This window comes from Leucopleurus acutus, assembly GCF_964270905.1.
Source record: "Leucopleurus acutus genome assembly, chromosome: 14".
In the NCBI taxonomy this organism is placed as follows: domain Eukaryota; kingdom Metazoa; phylum Chordata; class Mammalia; order Artiodactyla; family Delphinidae; genus Leucopleurus; species Leucopleurus acutus.
Genome location: NC_139156.1, coordinates 23,638,960 through 23,651,218, shown reverse-complemented (window position 1 = coordinate 23,651,218; position 12,259 = coordinate 23,638,960). Strand labels below are relative to the sequence as shown.

At 43.6% G+C, this 12,259-nt stretch overlaps 1 protein-coding gene across 1 annotated transcript in view; it reads left to right on the top strand.

Moving 5' to 3' along the window:
- Positions 1–12,259, top strand: part of SORCS3 (sortilin related VPS10 domain containing receptor 3) — a gene marked incomplete at both ends in the record, with an annotated part of 585,940 nt that overhangs the window by 552,427 nt on the left and 21,254 nt on the right. The window contains 3 exons of the mRNA XM_082855021.1: positions 1,819–1,990; positions 4,320–4,506; positions 9,754–9,887. Coding sequence (XP_082711147.1) covers positions 1,819–1,990; positions 4,320–4,506; positions 9,754–9,887 — 493 coding nt within the window. The remainder of the gene's footprint in view (positions 1–1,818; positions 1,991–4,319; positions 4,507–9,753; positions 9,888–12,259) is intronic.

Here is a 12,259-nt window from a genome sequence, read left to right as displayed (position 1 = left end):
CTGGAAGATAATTGCATTAGGGCTTCTCATATGATCCTGTGACATGTGTAGGTAGACCCAAGTTTAAGCAAGTTAGGTGCACCAAAACCCCAAGTAGCCACCAAATAAATCAAGAAGATGAAAGGGAAAAACTATTCATTTTTTTCAAAAGATTCACAACAAGTGAATCTCCAGGTTGCTTAAATGTTGGCTTCTAGTACAAATTGTCAACCAGCTGGCCAGTTGAGGCTGAAGAGTTGGGTGATATCAAGTGTGCATTAGGACGTGATACCCACCAAAATATCTATCATAGGTAAAACTCAATATCTCCTAAATGACTAAAGCTCAGCAAGAAAGTATAGGTTAGAAAAGTTTGATTATATAGACCAGTGCTGACCAAAAGAACTATAATACGAGCCACACGTGTAATTTAACATTTTAAAATAGCCACGCTGAAAACGTTTTTTTAAAAAAGTGAAATTAATTTTGATAATATATTTTATTTAGCTCAGTATGTCCAAAATATTATCATTTCAACACACACCACTAACCAAGTTCTCAGTAACCACAGGTGGAAAGTGGCTAGCTTATTGGACAGAGGAGCTCTAGAACCATTATGAATTCAGTTGACAATTAAAAATAATATATTGATATATCTATAAGAGGATATATTATAATTGCTTATGAGGCAATAACTACATATAACATTTGCTTGACACCCTCCTGAGATCTCTGGATGGAGATGTGGGGCTGGTAATTCAGCAGTATGTGAGGGGCAGGGGGAGAGGAAATATCAGGGATAGTGCAAGACTGGTATCACTTATCAGGAATTTGCTTTCACCTGCTCTCAAGGCCACCAGAAAAAAGGCAACATGGATGGACCGGTTGATTACGCCTGACACACAGGGTGAAAGATGTGATGTGATGATGGCGATGATGGTGGTGGTGGTGTCGGTGTCTGTGGCGCATTTATTTTATGTGGTTTTACCAGAGTATTGATTTTATGCAGCCTTACAGACAGTGATGTGCCTGGAAATAAAGCCTGTCGTGCAGGTCAGGGCTGTGGGCAAGCTCTCGGTTTCACGTGCTGGGGTCAGTGGTCAAGCGAGATGTCATGTCATCACTGTGCGCAAAGATGCCTTTAACCTAGAAGGTCACAGTGTTTACGGGGAGGTTTTCCCATGCAAGCTTCTTCTTTGAGGCAGTTTTACCACAGCAGGATCAAATAGGAGTTTCAAACTTGTGCTTCTAGTCTGGCATTGGTGATGAGTGAGAAATGGAATATTAACAAGGAGAGAAAATGTGCTGTAAAAGAGCCCAGTGGCTCCACAGTAAGGGCCATTAGGTATTAGGGGATGGGATGATGTCCTGGGGGTAGAGGGAAGACCAGAAGAGGCTTCCTGAGTAGTCATAGTTAGAAGGCTGATCTTCTAGCTGCTTTCTGGCCTCAGGGAGGTAGGCACAAGTCTCTCCATCACAGAGAGAAGCACCTGCTTTCCTTGCTTCCCTAGTGCAGTGGGTCTGTATCCTCCTGTATCATGTGTGAGTCAGACATTGATTTTTCTTGCCTGGTTTAGACACTGATGCGATCTGCGTTTCACCAGGTAGGATCGATAATAATGTTTAAGGAGCTGCTCTTTCTGAGATGGAGGGATAGCAGTTTCTCAGCGTTTGCTTAGCGTTCTAAATGGCTGTTGTCTTTGGGACTCAGCCTTTAGATGCAGCTGTGCGGAATCTCTGTCTCGCTCTTGTTCTCCTGCACGCTCCGCCGTACGTGCGCATGCGAGGGTGCACACACTGGCACAAACCCCACCACTGACGATGGTCAATACCTCTCAGGTACCGGCGGATCGTGTCCAACAACTGCACAGACGGACTGAGGGAGAAGTACACCGCCAAGGCCCAGATATGCCCCGGAAAAGCCCCTCACGGCCTCCACGTGGTGACGACCGATGGGCGCCTGGTGGCAGAGCAGGGGCACAATGCGACCTTCATCATCCTCATGGAGGAGGTAGGGGAGACCCTCTTGCGTCTGTGAGGTCAGAACTCACAAGCAGGTCATTCCCACTTCCAGATGGGAAGAGAAGATGACGTTTTCCCACCAGTCCTTGTGACAAAGTCAATGGTGAGAAGTGAAGACTCCTGGGAGAAGATGGAAGGGGTGAAAGAGGTCTTGGGATATTTAGGGACCCTGTTCCGTTCATTCCACAATACAGAAGTGGGGCCCCCTCGTCTCTGGGCAGGTGCAAATTTGAATATATTCTTTGAGGTATCCCTTTAGGGTCTGCATCTTTGGAGGAATGTTTATTATCATTAGATTGTATACTGTAAACTTTGCCGGAAGAAGGAAATCCACATTTTTTCCTTTTTTTTTTTTTAAACCCTTAATCCCACAGATTAGAAAAGCCCACAAGGCTTTCAAAGGGTCTTGAAAGTACGAGTGTGAGGGTGGGGGGAAGTGATTCTAACCCTTTAAACTTATTTTTATAAAGAATGTCATATGAGTTGATTTTCCATCAGCTACCTGCTCCATTAGTTCACCTTTTAGGTCTTCTGCGATCTCGGCAGTAAAATCAGACTGCGTTCGTTCATTCCAGGGTAGAAATAGCTCTGCTGTATGCTTCTTGCTTCCTATATGAGTTGTTTCATCTGTTTCCAAACCAGGGAATTTTTCAGGCACTCCTTTCTGAGGTGCTGGGGCAAGAAAGCTTGCCTGATTTACAAAGCCATCTAAATTTAAATGCAAATTACTGTGTGCTCTTGAGAGTTTGGAAGGAGACCAAAGCAGGCCAGGAGGTTTTCCCCTAACTCTGAATACTTTAGACACCTTTAAAGTCTGGCCCACACTGGACAGGACGGTGAGGGTTCCTTATCCCGGGCTGACAGATTCTTTAGGCTTCATCCACACTGGGTGCTTAAATTAAAGAAATTTAATATTCAGAGGAGGTCATTATCACATTCCCACTAGGGAGTTGCCAGGACCAGCTCTATAAAAAACTTCTCTTGAATAGATGTGAAGAGCCATGATCTTATCCATTTGAATTGCCTTCAGTTCATTTCCCTTTAATTTATATTCATAAACTCAAGGGTAGTTGACATCGTGTGAGGGGCAAGGTAGCGCCTATTAATATTTTGATACCAACCAACTCACATCTGGGTTGCCACGGGGGAAGAGACAGAATGCACAGAATGTGATGAATGCACGTTCACTGGGCAGATAATTCTAAAATGATGTATTTCGCTTTTTATTCCATCAACCATCTTTGTCAATAAGTAGAGAGACCCAACTCTTCTTTTTCATCCAGGATCCTCATCTTATGGTCAGGTTCAATTTAATTTATCCAGAGTGTTGGCCCAATACAGGGGGGAGAAGGACAAGAAAGGATGGGGTTCAATATCAGCCCTTAATCAGCTAAGGATCAACTTGGGATGGTAAGATGCACGCAACTGAACCACTGACATCACCTCCACAGGCAGCACCCGGGGGCTCTTAGCATCTCAAGAGGCAGGAATATCTGTGAGCTGAGATGGTCAAAAAAGGCTTTAGGGAAGAGGGAGCTTAGGCAGGTTTAGGGAAACCCAAGGTCAACAGAGCACAGGTCTAGTTTCAGCTGGTGTGCAGTATTCATCTGTAGAATGGAAATAATCATCCTATCTCACAGAGTTACTTTAAAGATGGTATTATATAATATGTGATTAGCATAATGTTTGGAACCTAATAATAAATTCTAAAAAATGGGACAATTATAGTTATAGCATTGAGAGGAGTATTGACACCAGGCTGCCTGGGTTCAAAACTTGGCTCTTCCAGTAGTGGCTGCAAAGACTTTGATCTAATTACTTAATTTATTTTTGTCCCCATTTTAGAAATGGGCCCAGTAATACTCTCTACATTATAGAGTTGTGAGGGGATTAATTGCTTAGAACTGAAAAGAAACTTTATCAGTATTAGCTGTTACTACTACTACTACGATGATGATGAGGACGACAATAATGATGATGACACAGGAGAGAAATTATTGAACAATGTGTACGAGGGAGCCAGGGAAGCCCTTGGCTTCCCCAGTTCATAGCTTCACAGAGGCTCTACCTTATCCATAATTGGCGGTGTCAACCAAATCAGGCTGCCCCAAGCTTGGGCATACAGGGGCAATAGGTCCATAGTACCTGTCCATAGTGCCCAGTAGAGAGAGTCTGACGATTGTGTCGAGGGTGTTTCAGCCCTCTGGGAGAGATTAGGGCCTCAGAGGATGCTGCTGAAGGCCCAGGACCAAGCATCAAATAGGAATCAGGCTGGACCATGTGAATGGGCCCAGGCCAACTGCTATTCCACCTTGCAGGGTGATCTCCAAAGGACAAACATCCAGCTGGACTTTGGGGATGGGATTGCAGTGTCCTATGCTAACTTCAGTCCCATCGAGGACGGCATCAAGCACGTGTACAAGAGTGCGGGGATCTTCCAGGTGACGGCCCATGCGGAGAACAACCTGGGCTCAGACACAGCTGTCCTCTTCCTGCACGTGGTTTGTAAGTAGCGTGAGCCATCGCCTCTCTTACTTTCTTCCCCGTTGACAACTCCCTTTGTTCAGACTTCCCGGGATTCCAAGCTGAGCAAGATTTGGTGTGACTACTACCCCTAATGATGACCTCAATCAAAAGATTGAGATGTGGGCTCCCCTGATGGCGCAGTGGTTGAGAGTCCGCCTGCCGATGCAGGGGACACGGGTTCGTGCCCCGGTCCGGGAGGATCCCACATGCCGCGGAGCGGCTGGGCCCGTGAGCCATGGCTGCTGAGCCTGTGCGTCTGGAGCCTGTGCTCCGCAAGGGGAGAGGCCACAACAGTGAGAGGCCCGTGTACCGCAAAAAAAAAAGGTCCCTGGCAAACAGTGACCTAGCTGGTCTCCTAGCATTCTGGTCACAATAGCAGCATAAGGACCAGCAGTGATGAGGGAAGTGCATGGAGAAAGACCTGGATTATACGTGTTATATCCTTAAAGACGCCACACTACATGACTGTGAGATAAGTGATTTCCTCTCTGGGTCTTCTGAACTTCAGTTTCAAAATGCCTTAATTCTAACTGGCACCTTGCTTCACAGGGATCTTGTAACAATAAATAGGAAACACAAATAACACACCCAATCATTTACTAATTTATTCAATGAATATTTGTTGAGTTCTTAATATATGCAAGGCTTCTGCTAGGCACTGGGAGGCAACAATACAGAGATGGCCCTGCCCTTGCAGAGTTTACATTCTGGTGAGGGTAGGAAGGTACTGTGAGAAACGGGCCACCAGTAGCCCCAGGGGTGATAACCATACCACACCGACAATAATAATTCTGTGTCAGAAGCAACAGGTCAGAAACCCAGGTGGGTGGTGTGCAAGGTGTTTATGAGCCAAGTTTAGAGCAAGGGAGACCTGTGTTCGAATTCTGATCATATCCGTTTGTGAAATGTCTACTGTCAGTCAACTTTCTTAGTCTTTACAGACCCCTGTTTCCTCGCCTTTAATACTTAGATTATAGCAAGGCTATGAGAATCAAATTGGATTATGTGTGTGTGTCAGGGGTCCCCAAGACATCCCCTCCCAGGTTTAGTTATTTGCTGGAAGGACTCATAAGATTCAGCATATAGTCATACTTCAGACTATAATTTATTACACTGAAAGGAGACATGTCGAGATCAGCAGAGGGAAAAGGCCAGGGGGACAGAGTCTGGAGGAAACTAGGTGCAAACTTCCAAGAGTCCTCTCCCCATGGAGTCACATAAAACATGCATAATTCCTCCAGCAATGAGTTGTAGCAACACATATGAAGGGCTATTTACCAGAGAAGTTCACTGGGGACTCAGTGCCTGTGGCTTTTACTGGGGACTGGTCAAGTAGCCATCCTCTGCCTAGGGTATACCAAAATTCCAGACTCCCCGAGGAAAGCATTTTTTCAAAATAAACCCTATCATTGGTAAAAAAAAAAAAAAAAAAATAGGCAGAGTGAACCAATCTTATCAGCTCACTGTTGACTGGAAACACTCCCAGAGCCGAGTTCCCAGATGCCAGCAAAGGGCCAGTCTTGCCCACAGGTCTTTCTAAAGATGATGATCTCAGGTCAACATCAGTGTTTTTCTGCACAGTGTGCAAAATGCCACTTAGCACCCAGCCTGGCACACGCTGAGTGTTACCTGCTCTAGTAACTACTAAGTACTTCCCATTCACTTTCTACCTGACACTTCTGCCGCATTTAAAAATGAAGACAAAGAAAAAACATTTTCTTTCCTCTATTCCAACGACCTGCCCTACCCATGTTCCTAATTCTGCCAAGAGTGGGCCTTGCCTGCCAGACACAGTGACCAATGTATTTCAGTGGCAAAAAAAAACACAAGAGCAGGGAACAGGTTTATACTGTGGGTTACGTGCGTGAAGAAGGAAATGTCCCTTGAAACTTTTTTCGTGCTCATAATTTCCTCCAAATCAATCATGGCTGCATTTACCAGACAGTTATTGTAGTGGAAACTGCTCTTGGCCTCATCTTGGGCCATTAGCTAACAAAGGTAGTTGTTATCCGCCCATAATAACCAATCTCGCACAGATTATTAGATTTTTATCAGAAAGAGCTCTCTTTGACGGTGCGGGTTTTAGGAGTTTGCTGTGTTCCCTCCTGAATCCCTCAGCTCTCTTCTCCCCGATCCACTGTTTAGCTGTAGATAGAAGTCTGGAGCTTCCGGCTCAGGTTCTTTGCCCTGAAAAGCTGTTTGATGTTGTCGCTTGAGATTCTATTTACCCAAATGTACTTGTCCTGAAGCTGGCCTATATGTGGCCATGCTTGATGGTGTTCTAATTCGTGGAAGCCCCACCCCTTTTGTGTTTGGCATGAGTTTAGGGAGAAGGAGGTCTCATTTTATATTTTGGGGTATCAAAGTACCCAACAGTGTAAGCCCTGTTTGAGCTGAAGCCTCTGAGTGACCGAAAGCTGAGAAGCCTGTCTAGGGCCATGAGTCATAGCGACATCACTGAACTGTGGAAAAGCCCAGGGTTCCCATGAGCTGGCCAGGGGAATGGGCTCCATGCGTTTTGAGGGAGAGAGATAAGACAGCAGCGTTATCTAAAAAATAGTACAAATGAGCTTATTTACAGAACAGAAACAGACTCACAGACATAGAAAATAGACTTACGGTTACCGAAGGGGAAGAGGGTGAGGGATAAATTAGGAGCGTGGGATTAACAGATACACACTACTGCATGTAAAACAAATAAGCGGCAAGGATTTATTGTGTAGCACAGGGAACTAAATTCAATATCTTGTAATAACCTATAATAGAAAAGATTTGAAGAAAAGAATATTTATAGGGCTTCCCTGGTGGCGGAGTGGTTGAGAGTCCGCCTGCCGATGCAGGGGACACGGGTTCGTGCCCCGGTCCGGGAAGATCCCACGTGCCGCAGAGCGGCTGGGCCCGTGAGCCATGGCCGCTGAGCCTGTGCGTCCGGAGCCTGTGCTCCGCAGCGGGAGAGGCCACAGCAGTGAGAGGCCCGCGTACCGCAAAAAGAAAAAAAAAAAAAGAATATTTATATATATGTATATGTGTATAACCGAATCACTTTGCTGTACACCTGGAACTAGCACAATATTGTAAATCAACTATACCTCAATTAAAAAAAAAAAGAAGCATTGACTTTGAGCATAAAAGGGGCCCTTTTCCCAGCAGGAGAAGAATGAGGGATGTGAATCTGGGCACGAAGAACAACTCTGAGGTGTTAAAATAAGACCCAGATTCCTTATCTCCCTCTTAGGACATGACCGGGCCAGGGTCCCCTTCCCATTACCTCATTCTCTTCCACAATGATCAGTAACACACAAACAACAAAGAGAGATAAACCAGAAAAACTCCTAAGAATGAGTAAATATAGCAATGAAAAGTAGGTGATATTTTCTTACACGTGTGTGTGTGTATGTGTGTGTGTGTGTGTTTATTCTCACCAACAGTCAAACCATACAAAAATAATTAAACAGATTTACTCATTGAAAATAATTAAACCTTCAGCCAAATGTATATCTGAAGTGACAGGTTTGAAATTATTTGTTGAAAGAAATCTTGAGGGACCGTATGTCTGGGGTCAGGTGAGAGAGCAGTAGGCAAGGAATATTTTCACGCTGTAGATACACAGATTCACTTGTTGATTGTTCAGGAAAATATCATCTGGGAGGTGGCAAGCCAGTCTGGCTGATCTCCTCACCCAAACATCAGTCCCTGTCCAAACACCTTTTATCCCAATATAAATTTACTTACGACATAGGAGGTACCCGGTGAGACTCAGAACGCTCACTCTCTCAAGAGGGACTTCTACACAACGATACACAGGAACAGTGATGATGTGGTGGTAGTGGCAGTGGTGGTGGTGGAAACAGTGTCAGCACATAATTACTTATATGATACCTTTAACATCCACACATCACTTTCATATGTTCTTATTACTGTAAGGAAGGCAGGGCACAGCATCACAGTCTGTGTAGACTCAAGGTTCTGTAAGATAGAGGAAAAGGTCATACATCTAAAATTAAACAGGAGCAGAAGTGAAAAGTATCCATCTGTTTTCTTCCCTTTAAACTGAGCTGTCTCCAAAATAACCCAAGACATCAATAGTGAAGGCTGGGTGGCCTGGAAAATGTCCCACCCATGAGAAGAACTCAAGGCCCCCAGGCTAAAGAGCTGGCCATGCTACAGCTGTGACCTTTAGTCACTTTAGCTCATCCACACCATCATGGTGGAAACCAGGGAAATGTGCTCTTAGTGTGGACAGATAATTAGAAGATTTTCATTGGATTTGGCTAAGTAGGGAGGATATAAGGAAGGGAAGAAAGGGAGGAAAGGAAGTAGGTAGGAAAAAGAGAAAACAAAAAGGAAAAAGGAAGGGGTAAGGGTGGGGGAGAAAATCCCACAGAGTTAAAAAATAACCCATCTAACCCACAAAGGCAATGCTGATACACTAACGTTTTCCAACAGCGGTTTCCTCTTCTCACGTTATTTTGGAAATGAATTAAATTAAAATCCTCACTTAGTATGCATAGGGTGGGTTCCAGTCTATTCTGTTACTTGCTAGTTTAGAACCTGAGACTGCTTACATCAGTTTTCTGAGGAAGAAAAAAAATACAAGCTTGGTCGCCTTTAGGCAAGCAGCTTTTTAAATTATTATTTGGGAACCTGACACTTATTTCTCCTTCAATTTAGGGAGATGGGCTCTTTCCTTTCTGTAAAACAGCCTTGCGAGCCTCTGAATGATACCCACTGAGTGTTGCAGATGACAGGCACAATGGCCGATTGTTGAACAAGATGGGGCCAATTAACAATTGAGGATAATGGCGGAGCCCTCCCTACAATGCACTGACCCCCAATCACAATACAGGCTAATCGGCAGAAATGCAAGAGACCACGCTTTATCTTCCTATTTATTGACTAAGTGTCCAGTAAACTAGCTTTGTCCTTGGGCTGGAGGTTCACAAGCATTCGAGGTTGGGCTCATCGGATGGAAATTAAATTCAGATGGCACTGAAAAAATCTGAAGCCCGATTTGAGTTCCCTGTTATACGTGGTACTTCATTTCAAGTACACACACACACACACACACACACACACACACACACACACTTCTCAACATCTGTGAGTTTGCAATCCTTGTTTTATTATAGGTGATGGTAACACAGGTTAAGATTAAGAATCTGGGAGTGTGATTGTTTGTTTATTCCAGGAATAGAAACACTGACATTGTTCTCCTTGTTCCCTTAGGTCCCGTGGAGCATGTTCATCTCCGAGTTCCATTTGTTGCCATAAGAAACAAGGAGGTCAACATCAGTGCCGTTGTGTGGCCCAGCCAGCTGGGGACCCTGACCTATTTCTGGTGGTTCGGCAATAGTACAAAGGTTTGGCCCTTTCTGACTGGTGTGTGCTTAGGTCTATACTGAATGTTCCCGTGTTCTAACTTCTGTGTTGATGTTGGGTGGGGGGGTGCAGAGGGGGGATGTGGGCAGTAGGGGGTACTTAAATGAAGCTATGAATCCACGTAATTGAATATGACATACCCTCCTACCGCAAGTTCGTTGTTATAATAGGGAAAGTTCAAAAAATCCTAAGGAAGGAAGGGTACTTGGAGAATCTGTACAAACCTGGTTGTTCTTGCCCCTCTAACCAATATTTCTAATATTGATGTTGTTCCGTTTTGTTCTAATCCCGGCCTTTCTACTCACCTGCTGCATAATATCAAGGAAGTCATTTAGCATCTCTGAAATTAAGCGACACCATCTGTGAAACACGAATTAGATATCTAAATGCAGGGCAGCGAAAGTCAAATGGGATAATAATGCACATAAAGCGTCTTTAGCAAGACCTACTAGGTGTGCTGTTAGGGCCAGGTGCTGACGTTCTTCCTCTTAGGCGTGGTACTGATGTTGCCAAGTCTCAAAGAAAGGGACTTCAGGGCCAAACTCTGGACTCTGCAGATACTCCCTACTCCTGGCAACTGGTGATGACGAAGCTTTTTCAAGGATAACCACACTTGTACGACAGAAGCTGAGAGCAGTGTGGCTGAGGGTTCCTCAGCTTAAGGGCTGCATGGTTTTCACTCTTCCTGTTTTTGTCTTTGCATTTTCTTTAGTCATTCTTGATGTGATTGGTACTGCTCATCTTAGACCTTTACTTTAAAAAAGAAAATTAATGAAAGATATATCAGACTCAGAAATGCTGGATATCTAAAGAAAGGGGAAATAAATATTCAGTTGCTGGTGTAGTAATTCCTTTTAAAAAGGAATGGAACAGTGCCAGTTCTGTTTGTTTGTTATGAGATGACCGAAGAGAACTTCAGCTTTTGCATGGTGAGCGTGGGAGATGATTCATCCCTGCTCTTATTTTAAATTAAAAAAACCATTTTATTGAAGTATAGTTAATTTACAATGTGGTAAATCCTGCTCTTTTCCAGGGTGGTAGCGTGATGTGGTTGAGAGAATACGGACCTTGGGGTCAGAGAGACAAGGGTTAGGTTTCTAGCACTGCTACATGTTTATTATGTGAGCTTAATCAAGTGATCTGACCTAAAATTTAATTCACTCAACAGCAAACTGGAGAGAATAATGCCTGCATCATCTCGATTTTTGTGAAAACTAAGTAAGATACTGTGTATCTCCCTGGCACAGACTAGTTTACTCACTAAATGGATGCTTTCTATTTCTGTGTAAAAACTGACTGTTAGGATGGTTTGATAAAAGACTGAATTAGATTTATGGACCCAAGGGACAATTTCCTGTTTGCATCATTTGTGCTGTATACTTTCAAGTTTTTAGTATAGACTATGATGCTTTTGCATTTCTGGTGTTATTATTCACCAAGACAATAGGTAGGAGGTTAGTTAATGAGATTCCCCATTTAGTATATTAGAGAAGTGAAGCTCCCTGTGTGAGATGAGCATCCTAAGGTCAAACAGCTGTTTAGCTGTCGAGCCAGACCTAAACCGAGGTCTCCTAATTCCCATCTACCATGTACCCCCCAGCCCCAGGATGCTTTCTCTGCATCACCCTGTTTGAAGATCACAGACCCTAAAATTCTGCTTTAAAACACCAGCAGACATACATGGTGAAAGAAAAAGAGAAAATCTTCTAGGAGGAGAACATCAGAGAAGGATTTTAAGTTCATTTCACCTCTGAGGATGTGAGGTTTGGGCTGTCCAGCCAGGGAGTTCTTTTCTGTTAGTGTTTGTTCACCTGTTGATCTTTACTGGGAGACAGCTGTGTGTAGGGAGGGCAGTTCTTGGCCATCATGAACCCAATGAACTCAACAGACCACAAGGAACCAAAGATAGCGTTTCTCTATAGCACCATTTTTTTCTTTGGGTGTTTATTCTAAGGCCTGAAATACCAGACAGTGTCTAATAAATATTTGATCAACAGAGAAGTGGACAAAGTGATTGGAGAGCCTAGTTTCTGTTTCTCTAACAATTATCTGTTAGTCTGAACAAATCCCCTGATCTGAAGCTCAGTGTTGTTTCTCTAAATCAAGGATACTAATATCTAATCCATGATCATCACTGAGTTATTATTTGAAGTATCTTTCTATCATCTATCTATCTATCTAATCTATATTATGAGAGGGAAATTTTAAAATTGCAGAATGGCATTATGGTTTTATTTTTTTAATTGAGGATGACCTGAAGTACTTCTTAGGTTAGGAATTTCCATCTATAACCTTGAGCATAAAGTGCTGTACAAATACCCAAGATCTCAAAGGTCTTACTAGTTGGTTTTTT